This window comes from Pomacea canaliculata, linkage group LG1 (assembly GCF_003073045.1).
Source record: "Pomacea canaliculata isolate SZHN2017 linkage group LG1, ASM307304v1, whole genome shotgun sequence".
Lineage (NCBI taxonomy): Eukaryota > Metazoa > Mollusca > Gastropoda > Architaenioglossa > Ampullariidae > Pomacea > Pomacea canaliculata.
Window position 1 is genome coordinate 10,296,030 of NC_037590.1, and position 22,831 is coordinate 10,318,860.

Below are 22,831 nucleotides of genomic sequence, written 5' to 3' on the forward strand. Positions count from 1 at the left end.
TGTGATCATTATGTTCTTTATGATTAGGCTTGTGCTTTTCATGTTTGTAAATGTACATAATGTGGCAGGCCACATCACCACATGATGTGCCACATGCACCTGTTCTGTAGCATACCACTAACTAAAAGGCAAACACATTAAAATATTAGGTGATTCCTAAATCCAGTTAGCAGCGTCCAGCCCAATGCTCACGTGATTAAAATTTTCTTTTGTATATTATTTAAGTGAAAAATTGTACATAATGCTTAAACTTATATACAATCAAGTCTTTTTTTTTTTTGCAAGTCAATCAGCCCACAAAAGACTACCGAGTACAAAATGAACTTCGTTGTAAGCCATGTCAGCAACTGAGACTGAGAGTAACGTATAGGTTGACATAAAGATATTTGAAGAAGATGAACGTTATTCTTTTCTTAGTTATGTACAATTAGAGGCTTTTGAATGAACAGGGCCTATTATATTAGGTGAAAAATTTGGATAGAATTAAGATTAGCTCTGATTGATTTGGACAAAGACTTTACAAAAAGTTCATTGAGAGTCTGGGCTGTCAAATAGTGTTGATGAACTGTGGAGTTTGGGACAGGTAAGGAAATAATAATTTGAATATTTTCTGTTTGTAATGAATAGAGAAGTTAAAAAAAAACTGCACCAATAGTAGGTGATCCAAATGTTGAGAGTAAAGTGCAAGGATGATGGTCGGAAATGATCAAGGCTCTTATCTCTAGATGTGCTGATATATTGCAAAGCAAGTAGTAGGGCTTTTTAACTCCACAGAGAAGATAGACTACAGCCTTCCAAGTGAACTGTCAAAGGTGGTGTGGAGGTGTTCGTGGGGGACTGCTGTGGCTGCCACAGTTCCTTTTCCAGGATTTTTTGTTCATGTTCATGTGCCCTATGCTTATCCAAAAACTGAAGGGTGAAAAGCAGAGTTTGGGGGCAGAGCTTGACTTGTCCTCCCTCACAGACCTCTTCACTTGGTGGCTGGCTTACCAATATGCAGCTGTGAGACCTCTAACCCTAACCTCTTACTGGTCTTGACACTGGTTGGCTTTTGTTTCAGTCCCTTAATTCAGTCTTTGCCCAGGTCTCTTGAGTCATACACTTCGTGTTTTCTTTCTCTCTGCCCTTAAATATCTGTACAGGTTGTTTTCCAAATGCTCTTGAGTGTTGACCCATGTTCTTCCACTGATTCTTCTGTCCATCCTGAAAGGGCCTTATACTTATTCTCGACTTCACAGTTATAAATTTCCCTTGTTCTTGAGGTATTGGGTAACATTGAGCAACCTATTATTTTACAGTAAGAAAACAAGGTATGTAAGCAGTAATATAATGCTTCTCAACTAGTGCAGCAAAGTAGGCATAGCAGAAGTAACTCATCTTTCCTGTAATGTTGATAAGCTGTCATGCGAACACTAAAATTATGTAGATTTCATGGGGGAAAGGGAAATTACAAAAACTCCACTCCCTTTCAAGACAATGACAGCACTGCTTTTATTAACCAAACAGAATCTTTACAAATTTGGTTTCATGCTCAAAAACTTTGTATAACATATAAAGTATAATCAAGAAATTCTGCAGCACTCATTCTTTCGAACTTTATTTGAAATCTGTAATTCATACATTCTAGAATTTTTATTCTTTATAATCTTGTTTCCCATTTCACCACTATGGCATGAAGAGCAGTTCCATTACTATGATAGCTGTATTTTCGTCAAGTCGGCCAACAATTTTCTTAAACTAAATTTGCAATTTTAACAGTTATTGCAAACACCAATGTAAATATGAAAAACTATTTGTAAAAAAAAAAGTAATAAACCTTTTCGTGAAGAATGGCATCTTTAAAGAAGAACTCTTGGGCTAAGGTTTTCTTTTGGTATTTCAATGCATTTATTTGAGCAAAAACTTCAACATTTCCACTTTAAGTCATTCAGATCTTCATTCTTTAAGATTACAGTTATGCCCAAAAGCCAACGAAAAGATGTGCGAACACTAAAAGCAGTCATACCAGTTTTAAAGAATACACTAATATGGAAGATGATCATAAATGTACTTAAATAGGTTAACATGGAAATAACTTTCTGATTGTACAGCAAGCAACAACTAGCTTCTGTACAATTTGAATCCCTTTGTAGCTGTGCAATGCTGTTGCCCTTTTGCAAGCAACATGCCACCTTTGATGTCAACATCCCAACATACATGCAAGACATTTGCTACTGGTGTAAAATACAGAGTGACGCACACTACTGCTACATTCTAATAAGTACTTGCAGTAAGACCACAAAATCTGTGATTTCTGTTAGGAGACTCAGATTTAAAAACTCTAATTGCATAACAGCAGTGTAAAGTCACATAAATTTTGAAAATCACATTCCTCAATATGTTTTTCACTAAAGAGTACATTTGTGCACATACATGTATGCACATATGCTATTGCAAAGCATACAACCCATGCGTGCACACAAACAAACTTGCATGCCTGCATGCTCCACATTTTTTTTACTCATTAATTTTATGTGCCTAAAAACAGCAGCCAAACTGTATCAACTCTCAAATTTCAGCATTGCAATTTTCTTGAGTAAAATTTTTTTTTTAGATAACAAAGTATAGGAATTCCTCCTTTTGTGTGAATCATATAAGGTTTTATGCTTATGAACTCAGTTTGCGATTATATATAAAAACTGTTTTATGAAACACATTGCCCTTGTTAAACGGAAGCATTGTACATACCATGTCACAGTAATTTCTCCCTTTAACTTTAAGGTTTCATAAAAGCAAAAAGCTCTCTATTGTATTCCTGCTCCAAACATGAAACTAGGAAAGACGACCAACTTTGGGACATCATTTAATGCTCTGTAAATCTACTGACTGAAGACAAACTTGCTGTCTAAAGGAACTAACTGTTAACTTTACATTAAAATCCCTGAACAGGTGGAGGAGGAGGTGGTGGCTGGCTGAATGGCTGAGATGGTGGGGGTGGCTGACTCATGGGAGGCTGAGGTGGTGGTGGAGGCGGTGGGGGTTGGTTTATGGGTACACCTGCAAAAGGAGGTTGGTTCATCGGGGGTGGAGGTGGTGGAGCAAACATCATTCCCATGGATGCATTGGGTACATGAGGAAGGCTGGGTTGCTGCTGCATTACCATGGTGCTGGGCATTGTAGAGCAGCTTGTTTGTTGTGGCTGCATTTCTATTGTAACTGTGGAGACTGCAGGATGATGCTGGATGCCCATACCACCACTGGGAGCTAGAGTGCAGTTTTGCTGTTGCTGCATCCCCATGGCTGAGTTGTGAACTAAAGGTTGTTGCTGTTGCCACTGATTTGTCATATAATTAGTACCAACTGCAGGTGGTGGTGGTGGTGGTGGTGGAGGAAGCTGCTGAAAAGCAGCTCCCTGCATATTTGGAGGTGGTGGAGGGTTGAAGGAATTGTGAAACTGCCGGGTAGCAGCCCCACCAGGCCCACGAGGACCATTCATGTTCATCTGATTTCCACTGATTCCAGTGCTGTTACTCCCCACACCATGGCTGCCGCTCAAAGCTCCAGGACTTCTTACAAGTGAACCAACAAATTTACCAGCCATACTACTAGCAGCTATTCCACCAGAGCCAATACCCTGGCCACTAGGATTGGTGTTTAGACCAGCTCCCATTTTGCTGTTGCTATCCTTATGAACAAAATTTTGGTTGATCCATCCCATGCTGAACTGTGGCTTGGTTGTTGGAGGAGGCTGCTTCTGAGCTCCTGGCTGACTTCCATAATTCTGTCCAGATGCACCTTGCCCAAAGCTGCCTCCATTATGGTTAATTTGGGCTGACGGGATGCTGACTGGGTTAAAGTTCTGAGTCATGGCTGGCCTAAAGCTACCTGCATTCTGATGAAATTGAGAACTATTTTGTGACTGTGATGCAGAAGCACCATTGCTCATATTTTGCTGGAGGCTTGACACACCCATGACTGACGTTTGCTGACCAGTAGGGGTAGCTGCATTTGTGTTATTGTTGTGAAGATTGAGTAGAGATGGCAGTGATGCAGAAACAATAGCTGCAGAAGAAAAGCGTGATGATCTGCCAGAACTTTGTTCACCATCTCTTTCTTTGTGGTTATCACGTCGGTCACGATCTCTCTCTCGGCTTCCCCCACGCTCAAAGCGATCTCGGTGACCACCAGAGTCTTTGCCGCGTCCTCGGTATCTGCCACGGCCTGTAAAAGACAATCACTTTGGTAACCAACATTTCTGAAAATGCTATGTGCCCCAAATGATTTCTCACTATTACTAATTTACACCAAATTCAAAGTGCTACAGCCACCTAAGCAGGCTAGTTTATAAACCACAAACATCTTAATCTGAGGCACTAGGAATATTTGCTGAGGTAGGCAGCAATGGAAATAAGAAAACATCTGTTGTATGTATATATAAAAAAAAGTCTAAGGGCTTTGCTTACCCATCACTCCCCTGGCATTTTCTGCGAGCTGGATAAGTTTGGGATTCACAACTTGCTTAGCCTCTTGCAGAACACCTATGAGGTCACTGGCCTGCTTGGCATTATTAGGAGTAAAAAAGGTGTAGGCTGTCCCAGTGTTATTGCTACGAGCAGTGCGTCCGATGCGGTGCACGTAGTCCTCAGAGTTATTTGGGTAGTCCAAGTTGATGACAAACTTGATATCATCAACATCTGTTTGGCAAATGCCAGTGCAGGGTGTGTGTATATATATAAAAAAAAAGAAAGAAAAATGGTATAAACAACACACCCACAAGATCTAGAAACTAAATGTTCATGGATTAAACTCTCACCACAAATACAAAACAAAAACTAATACATCTGAAAAGAGGATAAAAAGTTACATTTCATACTGAGAAGATTAGAAAAGCATTCAAATACAGATTAATTTACTAAAAAAATTTTAAATAAAGCTTTAAGAAAACCACAAATGCTCTATTTTTTCTAAGCAGAAAAAACTATTTTTTTAAAAAAGCAAATACACTAATCAATATAGGTAACACAAACAATACATCTAACAACTATACTGGCATCTTTATAATCCAAGAAAAGTATCACTAAAATAATGAGCTGGAAAGAAGAATCATAAGCCAAAACAATTATTTTTATAGGATAAAGTACAAATTTATAATATCACTAAAATAATGAGCTGGAAAGAAGAATCATAAGCCAAAACAATTATTTTTATAGGATAAAGTACAAAGTGATAAGTTTTGTAACTAATGTAATTTTGCCCCTTTTTTGTTATAAAACATAGCCACATCCCTTCTGTGCCTGGATGCAAACACATCAACTATGCATGGAGCTAACAGAGAGAACCATGTTTTTTGCTATTTTTGGAATACCAATCTTCTCATGACTTGTTTATTTTTGTAAAGAATGAGACATTTTCCTTTGTGAATTTACATTATAAAAAAGATGACATAGATGTTGCATATTTTAAAAAAAATCTTATGGCTGTTTCCATTTAACAAAAAAGTTTGATTGTAGCCTTTGTTTGCAGCGGGCCTAAACTATTGCACTTAAAAGTAACAAGGTTCACACACTGAATGCTCTCATCTAAAAGTTCATTTTTTATTTTTAAGTACTTTACTGATTTCTAAACTGCTGTAAGTAGCCTTAACTATGCTCCTGCACACCTATATATGCATGCAAATGGGAGAAAGGAAAAAGATACATAATTACAGAAATTATCCCTAAAATGTAACCTATCTTTCCCTTTCCAAACCCAATTTGTTTGCAATAATCTTCACTGTTTACAAACTCTTCTAATCACATAATTGCACAGACACAAATGAACATTAAAAACAGCTCAAATCAAACATTCTAAATGCAATAGAAACAGCACAGGTTGAGTGCAGTCAAGCAGTGCAGTGTCCGACATGACCGTTGGCTTGCAGGGGATGTGGCAGACGAGCCAGATGGCCAGCCCGTCTGTTCTATGGGTGGCACAGTGGTCTAACCTCCACTCGTAACCGGGTGGGAGGTGCTGACACCAATGAGTCCCTCACAGCTGGATCAGCTAGTATTTTACAAACAGTTACAGTTACAGAATTAAAACATTCCAGAACTGTTTTGAGCATCACATTCATTACTTAACCCCAGAAAACTGTTTGATTTATCATGCCATTCACATTCCAGACAAAAATGAGTGCTTCAGCATTTTCAGAAAAAGTTAATGAAGAAGATGGGTGGTGAGTAACAGTAATAAGCCTGAAATGAATGGCATGACAAACAAACCATCCACTGGCATCAGAGGGTCAGCAGTATTCCACCCAAGAAGGACAGAAATGGGAAGGAAGGAGCCACCCAGCGAGCCATCCGGTACTTACGCTTCACAAAGCGCTTGACCAACACTTGAGCGGGTGAGAGGCGAGAAGAAGGGGCCAGCCCTAGAAAGCGCTGGCCGCTTCCCATCGAGTCCTCTCTTCTCACGGGTTAGTCATGTCATGCCGGACTGTGTGCGCCTGCCACTGCTGCTGCAGCGCTGTTGAGACACACTTGACGTTGAATGGGAATTTTTAAAAACCACTTGTTTTGATGTAAACTCAGTGAACAAAATGGGACCCATTCTGTAGCTGTTCTCTGATAATAAACTAAACAAACTTAAATGTAATTAGCTTCGCAGTAGTTTGTGATTGCATACATTCATTTTGTCCTGAGAAAAACTAGAAACTGAATGGGAATAAAGACAGCTTCTGCAGAAATCCAGAAGCAGAATGGGACCCATTCTGTAGCTGTTTTCTCAAACCATTTAAAAAGTCAAATTTTAAAAATGTTTCATCCATACATCTACATGCATACTTGCACTAAAACCACAAGTTGTTTCATAAGTGCTTGCGTGAATGGATGCAAGCTTTACAAACAAAATGTATATCAGATCTTATTCTATTAAAATTCTAGACAAACATCAAGCTACAGTAATTTTTTTTAAGTTTCACACCTTTTATTTGTCAATACACTTAAGGTAAGCTTAAATAAAATAAGTATGCTACTGATTTTAACTTCTTGGGATGAAAAACTAACCCAACAAATCCAAGAAAACTAACAGAGATCACGTGCCTTCAATTCCCCACCCCACCACCAAACAAAAAATTCTGGGAACATTTAGTACATTTCTGGCCATGTTTAAATGTCATATTGTAGTTATTAAGTCTACTTTAGTAAACAAGTCAAATATAATGGTCTATAAAACTGAACTTTCTACCTGCTGTTTGGTGTTTACTAAACCACAATAATGCTACTTTATTGGCATATTAGTCTTAAATTGCCACCAAAAGCTTATCTTTCTCAATAAAACACAAAGATATAAAATTCTGTCACTTTTTTTTTTCTTCATTATCAATAATTACGTACAACTAATGAAGAATCATTCTGCTAATGACAGCATATAAACCAACAAAGGCTAAGAGTGAAAAGGCATACATTCTACCATAAAGATTTTGACCAGACAACAAACTACTGATTGAATCTGGCAGAAATTGACTATTAAACATCCATGCTTATTCATAAGGGCTCCTTATTAAAAATAAACATTTTGTACTTTATTTATTTATTTATTTATTTTTTTGCTTAATATTTTGCTCAGTGAAAACTGTTCACATGATAGGTAAACTTTATCCAACTGTTTCAGACAAAGGTGATGTCTGAGCCTTACTTTTATGTTCCGACTTGTTATCCTCACAAAGAAGCTTGTCAGGTGCGACTATAAAACATCTTGTAAGATATTTTTGCAACAGTTGTTGACTATTTGAGGAAAAGTTTTAACTAGGAATTATCCTCTTCTTTCATGCTACATTAATACCACCTGGCCCCATTAATATCATCCTATATATTAGCTGGTGGTAGTTTCTTTGTTTACGAAACAAAAATAAATGAAATCATTTAAGTCTAGTTTTGATTATTAAGTATTTATATTATTTAAAACTACAACTTTTTCTCTCTTCACACATTTTCAAACATTGTTACATAATTTTAGAAACCATATTCAAGTACAGTAAAACCTCCCTATTAAGACTTGCCAAAATCCACCAAAACCAAGTCATAAAGGAAACTGCTTTATTTTACGAACTATAAATAAATTTAAGTTCTTTTATTTAAATATTAAAAACGAAACTCTCACACTCATGTTTACTTATTTCCCCGTTGTGTTACACTTGGTTGAAGATTTACTGGGGAACTTTCCAAGAGCAATTGATCAATACATGTGCACTTAGGTAGACAAAGTTGCTCTCTTCAAATGTATTATACATATTTTTTTAAAAGCAACTTCTGCACAAAAATGTAACAATACAGCACAAAACATTATTTTCATAAACGTACGACTTCTGCAAAAGGCTGATAAAGCACAGTTGACCAATGTAAAGTGGTAAACAATGAACAGGGACCTTCAGCCAGATGCTACTTTTGTACTTAATTTTTTTTTAAATTAGTGATTTCTGCACACACAAAAAAGTTGTAACAGAACACAACTGTCAGTCACAAGTCATGTGGGGGAGGTAGTCACAATCAAGATGTTTATATAGTGGAATACTTTTGAAAATATTTGGGGTTGCATCTAAGAAGGCATCACAATCTGAAAAGTCTTAATGAAGAGGTTTTACTGTTTTTTGTATCTTGCACACAAAACATGAAGCCTTTATGAATTTTTTTAAAAACTTGGTAATCTGTTAATGTCACAAAGAGGCAGTCTTATGAAGACTGTCAGACATTTGATTAGCCCCTGCAACAGGGACATGTGTATGTACCAAAATGTTTCGTTAGCCTTACTCGGGGCAACAAGCTAGTTACCAACTTCTCTCTCTTTTGATTTAAAAAAAAGGAGAGACCTTTCTGGGTCCACTTTTTCTGAAACATGAATGTTTGATACAGATTTTTATTTTAACCTCTAATCTGCAAGAAACTATTCTTTCCCTGGTTATGCCTTAGGTAGGTTTTGGGAATATCTAATTGTACACTTTATATACTGACACAAGATAAAATGGAACAAGTAACATGAAGCAAATGGTATATCTGATAATTATATGATGAAAAAAGTAGTTTCATAACTTTACTGTAGATCTGAGATAAAAATATGAATTCAAATTTAGTACGGTATGTTTATGGCTATAACTTACTAATATATTAAATGACATTAAAGTGTAAAGTGAAATAGCAAAGGTTTTGGTTGCAAGCATGTTATTACACGCATTTTCATAAGAATACTATTACAACTTATTCCTCTCACACCCTTTAAAATTTTGCTGTTATCTTAAGTCTAGATCCAACCTGATTCTCCTATAGAGGCCTGCCAAGCCAGTAGCTCAATGGCTAATATCCATTCAGAAACTTGCATTACTTAAAGACAATACTATCATTTTTTGCTTAAAATGAAAAACACAGGTTATTGTATCCACTACCATGGTATGACAGTCTTGTTTATTTACCATTCAGCAAATTTATATATACTTCCCAAAATAATGCTTTAGTGAAAAAAATGGGAGAAAATGGTAGATAGAAAAAGTTTCTAAACAAACAAAAATATCAGAATGCTTACCCAAGCCTCGTGATGCTACATCCGTAGCAACTAGGATAGGTGATTTGCCAGTTCTAAACTCTGTAAAGTACATAATATTTTATTAGCTCAGTCATAATGCCATATTTAGTGTCAAGACTTGTCTATAAAATGGATGCAAATTTCAGAGCTGGTATTACTTGTAGGATATAAATATGGAGGAAGAGTGCAGATAAAAAAAAAGTGTGGTTAAATAAAAACAAATGTAGTTGAAAAGAATGAAGAAATCTTACCATTCAGTGCCCAGTCCCGCTCACTCTGTGATTTGTCTCCATGAATACAAATGGCTGGCCATCTGCAATCAGTTTCAATAAAAATGCATTAATCTTAAGGTAAGCAAATAGTTTGTGAGCAGACATTTTCCAGTTTACTTTACGACACAGCCGCTAAATGTTAATACACTCCTTCAGTTTTTGGACTGAGGAAGCGCTAGTCATCCCTCATTTGGGAAATTTAACTGGTTGGTTGTATAAGTATATCTTAAGTTTGGACTTAAAGGCAGTCAAAGAATCAGCATGTTGAAGGCTGAGGGTAATTTATTCCAAGTTATAAACAACAACAAAAATATACCGCGCCCAAGATAGACCCCTACAGGACCCTATAACTTGGGAGAAGGAGCATTTAAGTTGACAATGTATACACAAGGCCTCTTGGATCAGATTTTAACTAGGACACCAACACCATGAATACCAAAAGATTGCTGAAGTCTGCAGAAGCATAGAGTGATCAACAGTATCAAATGCTGCTGAAAAGTCTAACAACACAAGAAAAGATACTGTCATCATCAGAGTTAAGCAGATACCTTTAAACAGTGCAGATTCAGAACTATGGCCTTTTCTATAAACAGATTCAGAAGGTGATTTTAATCCATGTATATGTACAAGAATACCCGTCAGTGATGCAATCCTGTATTACTTTCAGCATGACTTTGCTTGGATGGCTGACTAGTCTTTATGTCATTTTGGCACTCTTCTCCCTTACTTTTTTTCTGTTGATTAGTGACTGCATCCATTCTTTGCATTTCCAGATTCCTTGGCACAGAGCACAGGGTGATTTTTGTTTCATTCACCTTAAGTTGAGCATGCTCAGTATTTCTGGGAATTTTGATGCCTGTCTGCCATCAACAAAGTGACTTCCTCCTTCAGACTGCATACCACTCTTTCGACCTCTTCGCATAGGACTAGGTCTGCAGGTTTGATGCTTCTAGTCTGGTTGTCTTAAAGGAAGTTAGCGTTTGTATTCAGCTGTAAGTTGTACAGGTCTTTGCAGCATTCAGTCCACTAGTTTAGGAAAGGATTACTTTCTGAAAGCAGCAGCCATTGTTGTCTTCGATGGCTGAGGTCTTCTGTTGACCTGTCTTGGTGGGAAGGAAGGTGTATGCTGTGCCAGCAACTAAGGCTCTATCACAGTAAGGCAGTCAGCTCTGTAAGCAGATGCCACACGCAGAGAAAGAACAGCATGTCCAAGACGAGAGCTCAGCTCAGAACAGCCAAACCTCACTGTATTGGTGACAGGTGCTAACCATTGTGCCATCAGACCACCCATACCTGTCGGTGAACATCTCCAGTAAATGGCAGCACTTTTTTGCTGTCACCTTGTACTGCTCACTCTGCTATGGTCCAGAACTGGCTCTCGATCCAGTTTGAGTTGCTTGCTCCTGATGTCATTAGTTGTGGGCAAATGGCAAGTGCTTTGCATGGGTGTAAGCATCTCATGATGGCTGCTTTACATGAATATACACATGACATACTTAATGGTATCTACGGAACTCTCAAGCATTATCCTTCAGCAGTAAGACCCGCATCTTCAACACCAATGTGAAGGCAGTCCCACTATATGGTTCTGAAACCTGGAGAGTGACCAATACCATCAACAACAAGCTCCAGACCTTTACCAACTGATGCCTACACCACATCCTGGTAATAAGATGGCCTGAAAAGATCTCCAACAGCTGCCTGTGGAAAAGAACCAGCCAGAATGCCACTAGCCAAGACATCAAAAAGTGCAAATGCAGCTGGATAGGACACAGCCTACGCAAACCAGCTGACACCATTGCCAAGCAGCCACTTGACTAGAACCCTCAGAGGAAGAGTTGGGAGACCAAAGCAGACTTGGAAAAGAACAGTAGAGAGCGAGGCAAAGGACATCGGAACCACCTGGGCCTAACTGAAGGGGGCTGCCCAAAACCGGGTCTGCTGGCAAGGTGTTGTTGCGGCCCTATGCTCCTCAAAGGTGCAACAAGGAATAAACTAACTATGGTATCTACTGAACACTTTAGGTGCGATAATGAAGTGAAACTCTTGAAATCCTTAAAAAGAATTTTTTTTTGTTTTCCAGGCTTTTTTAATTGTTTAGATTGTTCAAAGTTACCTTTCTCTTTTTATTCTTCGGGTCAAATCATCAACTTTTCGCTTGGTTTCAGCAAAGATGATTGTCTTGTTATCTTTTTCCCTCATAATTTCTTTTAATAATTTGGATAGCCTGGAAAAGAAAATATGTCTTACAATAAACAGCAACAACAACAAAAAAAAAAGAGATAAAAACTGAAGATACAAACAAGTACACGGAAACTTTGTTTTGAAACAACTAGCACTGATCAAACATAACTGCAGCCAATGACTTCACTTTCTGTATTAAAATCATTAAGACAATTTTTTTTTATAAAGAAAACATACAGAAAGCAGGTTATGGTCATGAGCATAAGGTAGCATTGTGCAATAGTGATTTCAGGAAAATGTGCAGTAGAAGCATTTTTTAAAACTTCCATTCAAGGGCAATATAGTTGATATATATAAAAAAAAATCAGCAATATTATGTAAAATATAAATTTTTTTTAGGACGCATTATATTCAAAAGCTAAAACATTTCACTACAGAGCTGTTTCCTTAAAACTTGTTTTCTCCTGAAGGGCGAAAACAAAGGTTAAAAATAAAACCACCAAGTAATTTGTAGTTCTCCGCCAAGATGACGAACATATTGAAAACTAGCCTGATGAAAATTAAGTTTTAACTCTATTTTATGAGGGCAATTAATGATTGCAAATTGCAAGAGTAGATAGAGCAAGCCTCAAAACAACAACAAAAAAGAGAGAGAGAAGAATTTTAAAGATAGAAAGAAAACAAAACTTAGTTAAAGTGTTTGTGCTTGCAGGCTTCCACATACTTTTCCTCCTTCTCATGTTCCATGCAAACATCAATGATTTGTAGAATATTATGGTTGGCTGTTAGCTGAAGGGCTCCTATGTTAACCTGAATGTAACTGGACAAAAAATCCTCTGCCAGTTTCTGCACTTCCTTAGGCCATGTGGCACTCCACATCAGCGTCTGGCGATCAGGCTGCAATCACAACCATAATACTGGCAATGTAAGCATGTTATTAACTCTCACCTAGCACTTCACATCCTCAGAAGCAAGATTGTGCCTGTTTTGTACATTTAATGCAAGAAGATAATGTCACAAAACAGGTTGCGCTATTCGTAAAGAAATGAATAAATAAGGAAAGAAATTGTTGGTACCTATAGCAATTGTTCTACTATGAATTACTGCATAAAACAGCTAAAACACTCAACTGATCAGGTATTGTACTATAATTAAAAGTAGGTGACGAGTCAAGTAAGAGCCATCTTACCATCTTTCATGTGAATTTAGTACAAGAAAACAAAAGCTATATTTCTTTAACATTACGTTACTTGTTTAAAACGGTGTGTCACCAATGATTGTCTTTAATATGCCCACTTAAATTTCAATACGATTACAACTAAAAATTTCTAACAAATGAAAAACTTGAATAACTGACAAGCCTTCAAAATTTTTCCCCTTGCTGCACATTTTCAGTTAGCAATAACCACACACAAACACACTGCAAAACTAATTATCAAGCTGCAATAAATTCTTGGTCTATGAGATTAACAAAAATTTAAAACTCTTAAAAACATACCCTCTTTCTCTGTTTCTCTTTATCTCCACTAAACAGATTTACACTCTTAGGATTTATTTTTATATCACTACTAAAACAGATTTACTCTCTTGTGATTTTTAATATTATATAACTTTTAAACTATTTTTGCATAATCTCCGTAAACTCTAAAACTCAGGAAATATATCTGAATAGGCCAGTTCATCATGAGAAACTACACAATACTGTTTCTAAAATCACATTCAAGAATCTCACCCTTATTTGTTCCAAAATAGTTCGAATCTGTGGCTCAAAACCCATATCCAGCATACGATCAGCTTCATCCAGAACCAGGTATGTTGTGCGTTTCAAATTGGTTCGTCCCGATTCAAGAAAGTCAATCAAACGTCCAGGAGTAGCAATGCAGATTTGACACCCTTTACCAGAATATTTGATAATTCAGACATTTGTCATACATTTCACAACTATTATTAGGGCAGAAAATAAGAGGCCATCACACAAACATATTTTTTATGCAAATAAAGCTTTTTCAGAAAAGTGCTCTATGTTAGCAAAAACCCACAAAGATCATTACAGCTGCATTTCAGACCAGAGGTATCTGTCAAACATGCTAGAATGTTACAGAGTTTAGCTCCTTGTATCCATGCTGCGGTCACTTATCAACTTTTCGCTTATGAGCAATGTAAAATCAGGGGGGTAACATCTTGATAGTCATGTAATAAATAACAGTAAAATAATATTTTTGGTCACTATGTTTTGAGACCAATCTTATGATGAATCTCTGTTTAGTAACCTGTAGAAAGGTGTAGGATTGCCACCTGCTGCCATTATTTAAAAAAATAAAAAAATTACGCAAGGCTAAAGGCGGTCAAACCCCCCTGTACACATGAATCTACCCTTTTTCAAAGAATTATTAAAAAATAACTAAACAAGATAGAACAACAATTTAAATTGATTATGACAGATCAAAATGTGTAGAAGTGGAACAGTTTTACCTTAATCTTGCTTGAGAACTCACTTTTATGATAATCCTACCAAAATTAGGTATATGAAGTGAAGTTTGGAAAAAGTCTTTTTTACACATTTCAAACATGGCGTGGCCCGAAATTCGGGAGCAGATGAAAACCATTTTTACAATATTCGTGGTCAAATTCTCCTTCATCTGAAGCAGGAATATCCTCTGGGATGTTCTTTCTTTTGTTATTCAATGTTTCAGATGCATGATGTTCACAATGCATTGAAAAGGACAGGTAGTGTAGAATATCGGGGAGACTTTCATTCAAACTTATGTCCTTCGTCATGTAAGGGAGATAATTGTGTTCATAAATGCCTAAACTATCTCATTTATTAAGTTTTTCTTTTAAACCACTATCTGTATAGGCCTAAAAAAATTACAACAATACATCAGCCCTATGTGTATACTCCGTAAACAAGCGAGTGGGGTAAGATCAGCCACGTGTGTTGAGTGCTTAAAGAAAGAGTTAAATGCACAATGTTGGGATTGACTCAAGCAGGAAATGGTTGCTTTTGCAAAGTCAGAAATATTAATGATAATTCTGATCTAACCTCATGCCGCTCTAGACATACCCCACCTCCAAAATCTGTGAATTTCATGAATACTTGGGTTATTTCTTGACAGTCAAGGCCATAATCTTGATTTGTAATCTGAGACTTAACAAAAAACCCTTAAAGATCAACACAGCACTAACGTTAATCCCTTGTATAATCTACAAGCAACAAAAACTGACCATGACACCTCACCTCTTTCCAATTCTCGGATCTGGGGACCTCGAGGAGCACCACCATAAACACAAGCGTTGTGAATCTGTGACGTCTGACCAAACTCAGAGGCAACAACTTGTACTTGCTGTGCTAGTTCACGTGTAGGTACCAAAACAAGTGCCTGGAAAAAAAAGCAATTGCTTTATATAAATAGTTCTGTTGCTTTTTTCTCATAGTGCCTGATTCCCTATCAATTTTTTACTTGTAGTTAGTCTGAACAGCAACTAACATGCCAGCTTATAGTTCAAACTGTGATATCAACTTTAGCCAAAACTTACTATAGGGCCATCTCCACGCTCTAGACTGGGCTGATGGTTTATATGCACAATGGCTGGAAGTATAAACTGCAAAAGAAAATTACATAAATGAATAACAGAAAAACACTGCTTTCAGTTTGTTTGCTTAAAATATGCAAAATTAATATGCATAATTTAAAGTCATCATCAGAGAGAAAATGGACTAAACAAAATCTTGTAAACTGTAAACATACACTTAGCGTTTTTCCTGAGCCAGTCTGGGCAATGCCAACACAATCACGACCTGATAAAGCAATAGGCCACCCTTGGGACTGTATTGCAGTTGGTTCATTCCAGCTATTTTTTCGTATCTGATGCATGACATAATCTGTGAGGACAAAAACAGGAAGATGATAAAAAGTGTAAATGTCAAAATCACTCAATATACACAACTTGGTCAGCTGATGATCTGAAATTTTCAATATTACTAGTAACTAAAGCAAACACAATTTAGAAAATATTTTTGTGCATGTTGGGGGTGGTGAAGGTTCTTTCTTTAACCTGCTTCTAGGTAGCAGCAGTCAAAATTTTACTTCCTTTATATCACTTTGAAATGTGTTTCTGTGATGTGTTGGAAAATATAAGAAAGAAGAAAACAAGGTTCCATCATACGTAGAAGCAGAGATACACTACCTCAAGTGTGCAGAGTTATGTTTTCATCACATTTTTAGAATTTTTCCCAAGCTTGCCATTTTGTCATAAGTGAAAGTAACAATAACATTTTACAACTATCAGTTGCTCCTAGTTCAGACAAACAAAATCAACAGCTCAGTATTATTAGCTAACCTTTAACCATCTATCAGCCACTGGGGGTCCATGCCAGACCCCAACTGAAGTATTGCTATTTATAAAATGTGAACCATTTATCTCAACATTTTGAAATTTATTTACTGTTACTTAATGGTGGACTCATCATGTATGAAACTAATTTTCAAATATATGCAAAAATCGTAGCACAAATTAAAATTTTATCGTTAACTACCGGTGGGGTCCATATGGATTCCAAACATAGGGTTCATATGGATTCCAAGCATAAATGCCATATGCAAATTCCAAGATCATGGGTGCTGGCTTTTTAATGTCCAAAGAAAGGAGGTAGAAGTTACTTTTAGCACTTGTTGTGACAATGCATCCTTGATTTGTAATTACTAAGTCCTCTTGTATGTCATCGACAATCTCCAGGATGTCATTACATCAAAATCTTAATCGTTGATAAGTGCTAAAACTTCCTCCCATGAATCAATGGGATTAGTTCAATCGCGAAATAATTTGTTTCTGTGAAGATTCTTTTCTCTTCATACAGCATCAAGCATGCCACAGCCATCTTTAGCCAGCCTCACGCAAGTTAGGCAGGGAGGGCCGCCTCTATACTTACGGGGGCAATCACCAGCTAGTGCAGCCGCAACATGACATGTGACTCGACCTTTGCTGCACATAAAGGCTGGGATAACCTTTGATGGCCCCTAAGTGCCTTAGCGGCGCGATGTAATTTTGGCCACAGATTTCTTGGGTTTTTTTTTTAAACGTATAATATTTTAATCAGTCGTGGTTGAAAGGGTTTTTTTTTTCTCATCTTTAAATTCAAATGTTGTGTTTTATTATTGTCTCATCTGAATGCTGCTGTAGAGTGCAGGAAAAGTAATCGTCTACAACATGGTGAATATCAGCGCCTTGAATGCCTACACTGTTTGGACTTTTCTTAACCAAGAGTGGCAACGCGGCAAAAGTCACAAAAGGCAAATCTTTCAGATGAAACTGGGCAAGCAACTCGTTGGACTTGGAAAATCTATAAAAGAAGAATGCTCTGGAGAGAACAGGGGACACTATACACGAGCTCCACCACATGCTCAGCCTTCAACAGCTGCACAGAATGCAACTCCATTGCCAAGAAAGTGACAGCGTTGCCTTTTTCCCCCAAGATCAAATGACAACAAAATTATAGACATTTTCAGTTGTTGTGGGAGATTTTCATGTGGAGTGCATGCAAAGCTTGCATGTGACTTAAGCAATCGGCAGTAATCAGATTTTTTTTTTTACTCTGAATAATCTTGAGTTTGTGACAATACCAGAATGTAGGCCTAATTAAAACAATATATTTTCAGGTTTTTTCCCCACATTAGAGAGTTAACGCTTGATCCAAGATAAGCCAAGATAAAAAATGTTGCCTATGTGAATTCACTTCAAAAACCATCTTTTTGTAAAAAAAAACTTTGAATTTTTTTTTTTAAATGCATTTCCATGTCTTCCATTAGGCAACTGCTGCTGCCCACTGCTTCTTTTCTTACTGAAAACAAAACTTTCTTTCATTTGTTCTTCACAAGAAATAAGTCTCTCACCTGGAAACCCTGCCTCTTCAAAGGAGAATATAGGATTTGGTACATTCTTTCCATAAACACTGATTTCCTTCTCGGCATAAAATCTTTCAATTTCATCCTGCAAATTAAAGAATCTTTAATTACCACAAGCATCTTCTTGGAATTCATAAAAGTCCCATTATTTGTTTTGTTTTAAAGAGTAACCATCACACAAACTTACCTTTCAAATGAACAGGTTAAGTTTAGTAACAGATAAATTACCATAACCTGAGTAAACAGCTATGAACTGTTCAACGGATGCAAGCCTTTCAACATCACAATTCTAAACACTGTTGGGGAAAAAGATCAGTTTCTCCTTTTCCGTACCATCACAAAAGAACAATGAATGACCAGCAAACAAAATTTAGATCAACTATTTAGGGTCATCTAATCCCAGCCATTATTTATTGTAGTGTTCTAAAATTAACATGTACAGTTTTTTTTTCTAAAAATGACTTTGAGATACATCAGATTCATTTGTAGAAAGTGATTGGAGACACAACACTTGACATTATTCAACAGCATAAGAAATCTGCAAACAATAATTTTATTCTGTGGTATTAACTCAGAAAAAAATGTCAGTTCAACATTGCTGAACATGCATTTTTACATTCTGACAAAGATATGCATCTTTATTGTGTGCTTACTTACCCGTGATCTGTTTGCAACAACAGGATGCTGAACATAAAAGTTTTTTTCAAATTTTATCAGTTTGCCTAGGTCCCACTTAGGTTTGCGCAATGCACCTCCTGGCTGAGCACTCCTTCCTCCTCCACCAGCTCCTCTAAAGCCCCTGTCACTTTCATGATCTCTATCTCTTCGTGGGCTTCTGGACCGTGATCTGTCTCTGAGCATCCAGTAAGAGAAAGTCAAATCATAGGCAAAAACTAGTCTGTAAATCAATAATCCAAAAGCTCGCAGAGATAATCAACATATCTATTTTCAGTCCTCCAATACTGCAAACATTGATCAAATTAATATTTCTGCAAGATTTGTGTAAATTGAATTAATGCCGAATACGTCACTGTGCATATGCATTATATGTATAGTACAGCCTCCTTACGAAGACCTTCCTTGTTACTATCCCTCCTTAGTCACAGCCCAAAAATTACGCTATATAAAGATCACCTCTATTATGACTACTTCTCCAACTTAATTTACGATAGCCAGTTTGTGCTTTATTGACTTTTCTGCACACTTAAAAACTTCAATACACTTTAAAAATTACTGCTTCTGGTCAGCTATTTACCCTACAATTTTCTGCAAAAAAATTAATTTAGCATTTTTTTATAAGAGTTTGCTTATTTTTTTCAACAAGTGCATGGCACTCGATTGTGCTTCATCATGACATTACCCCAGAAGTCATGTTTATTAAAATAAGATTTTGGTGACCAACTGTTTGTGCTCTCTTGCGACTTTCTTAAAAATCACAATTAAAAAAAGGGGTAATCAAGGTCAAACTGCACATCGCAACTATAAATTGTCTTTGTTTTGGAAAATTTCAAATTCAAAATATAATTAAGGAGAAAAAGGCAATTTATCAACGATGGCATGGTGATGAAAGTGGAGATTAGAATATCGTAAAAGCGTTTACAATGTGAAAGAGAAGTTTAGATGTATTTTTTATTATGTAGGGTAGAGAAACCTTGCAGTAACTGGAAAACTCATTCAGGAAAAGGCTTTGTCTTGCAGAGTCTGGAGGACTGGACAATTTTCAGCCCTCAACTGGTTTTAAAAAAAAAGGAATGAAACCTCACATGCCTAAGCCGCAAGAGAAAGGGGCAATCAGTGAAATCACCAATGACAATTTCAGTAAAAGTTACACCACTATAATATTTTGAGGAATTAGTGGGCTTTACATTAATAATTCAACATAGAAAATAAATGCTGTGAGCTGGAGACCAGAGCAGGAAAGTCAAACTTGTTAAATGACAGCATTTAGTAACTTGAAACCAAACGGTTGTGGAAAAAAAGCTGTTAAAATACACCTTACTACAGTTATCGGTATGTTACAGTTTGTAACTTTAAAACTCCTCACTCAAGTATGTAATATTTTGAAGGTTTGGTGGAAAGAAGGGTATTTGCATACAAATTTAGGAAAGAAGCTGTAGATAATGAGAAAAAGGGTGACGTATTGTTTTGGTGGTGATGTTGGGAAAAAAAAATACCAATAAGTAATATATGGATAAAGGAGACTGCTGGTGTATTATGATCTACTATGATGTTATCAGGTTAATCAGCAAATGGATAGGCTAAAGGCAATTGATCAAATTACCAAGGCCACAAAAAAGACACAGGATAAATAATGGTCAACACACAAAAAATCCTGTGCATGTCTTGAGTACACAAATGTGGAAACTGGTAATACCACCACATGTATTTTTCTTTTCCTGATGACCAATAAAGAAACTGAATCTAAATTGGAATGAAATCTGACCCCCTCTTAGACCTGATTTTGAAGGATTTTAGCAAAACGCACGAATTGCCGTAATTGAGCAATTGTAGCTATTAACAAATTTGCACCTGCAAGTGAAAATTGTATAGGAGAAGTTATTACTAATAACAGGGAGGTTTTACTGCACTACAAACAGATAGCCAGCCCCTAAGAATAGAGCAGTAAACAACTTTTCATGTGGAAAAATATATTTATTACATACAACACAATAAAGTATTATTACCTTCTACTGTCTCGATCTCTTCTTGAGCTCCTAGAGCGACTTCTTGATCGAGATTTATCTCTGTAATTATGCAGATAAAGCAGTTTGTTAAAAATCCTACTGATGCATTAGCCTTGCATAGGGCTGATAGCCATGGCAGAAATTATTATGATTACAATGCACATTAACATAATTCCATCTCCTGCTGAGTAATTTTATTTGTGTTGTTGAACATTGGGACCCTTAAAATGACAACTAAGTTCATTTAAAAATTACTTATGTATTATTATTTAGATTATCACATACATTCGCATGATTTCTGTAAACATTTCAACAGTATGCTTTTAGTCTGTTTTGTTTTAGTTGTACATAAAGATCTAAATCAGAGAGTAATAAATAATCACTAGAACAAAAGCAGGTAAGCCTAAATGATTAAGCCATAGGCAACAAAATACACACTGGAACTAAAAAAGGGAGGACGATTTTTATGCTGTTAATGATTCTTTGTTACAGTATGCTGAGAGGATGCTTCTGAAAAGTAACTCATGCATCGGGTGTTAATATCACTCTTCAGTTTTTGAGCTTAGAAAACAATTTTACTGTTGATGAATAACACTATTACTAGTAACTGAGTCCTCCTTGTGCTGATTCAGTATATTACCTGAAAACACAGCATTTGCGTCAGTCTATTCAGAAATCTTGACATAATAAATTCTTGTATCTTCGAGAGAATGTGCACTACATTAATTGACTAATCAATTACATTAATCGGGGATTAAGATGATAGCAAAAATAGATGCTCTAATCTTCCATTCAATCTTTCGACATCGACACCAAGGCCAGCTCAGACCCAACTAACTTTCCCGTTTATAATTCATCAAGAATAGTGTTCTTAAGTCTAATAAATAAACTTTGCACTTAGTTGGAAATATGTATTATCAGCAGACCACGTTGAAGATTAACTATTGTCTTTTATAGCTCAGTATGTGGCTCAGTCACATGTACACGACGGTCAAGAAGGGTCAAAAGCACATTAAATTGCTAACAAATGAAAAAAAAAAAACCTTCTTCTGTCTTTTTCGCGGTGTCTGTCACGATGAGACATTGGCGCTGCAATATCGAGGAGACACGGTATTTTTGTGTTTGGTTCTTAAAAAAAATTAATGAACGCAACCAGAGAGAAGATGATGCACTTTCCGTACAATATGGCGGAAAACCATTCTGGTTGCTGTGATCATTGCGCCTCTGCAGACGACAATCAGTTTAAGAAAAATCTAGGATTTAATAGAAATTTTAAAAATATCATATTTGCTTTCATAAATAAAAAACTTATTATATTCAGTACAAGATAAAGTATTATAAGGATGATTTTATTTATTAAAACCGATTTGATTGGGATTATATTTCAACGTGGATGTATTATTTGCGTGCCCTTTTCGGTACCTGTCTCGAAGAAACAAACTCGCCGGTCGTGTTGGAAAATGAACATACATTTAAAAGCTATCTACCGACGTAAAAGATAATGAGCTCATGTAGACGTTAAGGCAAGGGTGTGTCTGTGTGTATTTTCGCACGGTCTAGTCCATTTATTCTAAAATAGTTAATTCTAATACGGTTACATTTGAAAAACGCTTACTCGCCAAATAGTTATTGAGAAACATGCATCTACGGACGCGTAATTTAATAGAAAGAAACGTTCTATCTCGAACTGTTGAAAGAGATCAGTATTAAAAAAATCTGTTATATAAAAATTCCATAGGAAACTATAAAAAATTTCGGTACAAATTCGTGCAATATATTCGTACTGCATTGCAAGGGCGGAAACAATTGATAACTATACAGGTAGTCCTCGGGTTACGACGGTCTCGAGTTACGAGGGTTAACGTCGTGAGTCGAACTTTACGTGCGGCGGAAGTCATAAGGCAATATGAGAAGGGGGAAACAGCAACAGAAATTGGCAGGTCATTATAATAGGACTTAGTCGCTCGACTGTCGCTACGATTATCAAGGATAAAGATCGCATCCTTGAACATGTGAAATGATCTGCTCCTATGAAAGCGACAGCTATAGTGATAACAAAGCGTAGTGTACTGCACAATATTTTACTGTACTTATGTTTATTGATAATTATGTAGGGTACTGTGTTAGGATACGTGTTTGGATAGGCTAAGTGTTTGCAGTACTGCAGGGCCGCCGAGAGCCAGCCCGGGCCCCGGGACAGACGACCTCTCCGGGCCCCTTGTACTTGTAATCGTAAATTATTTTCCCAGTATAT

The 22,831-nt window shown here is 36.7% G+C and overlaps 1 protein-coding gene across 1 annotated transcript; it reads right to left on the bottom strand.

The window, feature by feature from the left end:
- Positions 1 to 1,466: 1,466 nt before the first annotated feature.
- LOC112576664 (ATP-dependent RNA helicase dbp2-like) lies at positions 1,467 to 21,793 on the bottom strand. The gene is made up of 14 exons (XM_025259290.1): positions 21,621 to 21,793; positions 20,578 to 20,637; positions 18,551 to 18,746; positions 17,882 to 17,978; positions 15,740 to 15,873; positions 15,528 to 15,593; positions 15,229 to 15,370; positions 13,723 to 13,883; positions 12,715 to 12,887; positions 11,923 to 12,033; positions 9,786 to 9,847; positions 9,535 to 9,594; positions 4,443 to 4,673; positions 1,467 to 4,200 (listed from the first exon to the last, which is right to left on the bottom strand). The coding sequence occupies exons 1-14, from the start codon at positions 21,659 to 21,661 to the stop codon at positions 2,912 to 2,914; spliced, it is 2,823 nt and encodes a 940-aa protein (XP_025115075.1). The 5' UTR covers positions 21,662 to 21,793; the 3' UTR covers positions 1,467 to 2,911.
- Positions 21,794 to 22,831: the final 1,038 nt, after the last annotated feature.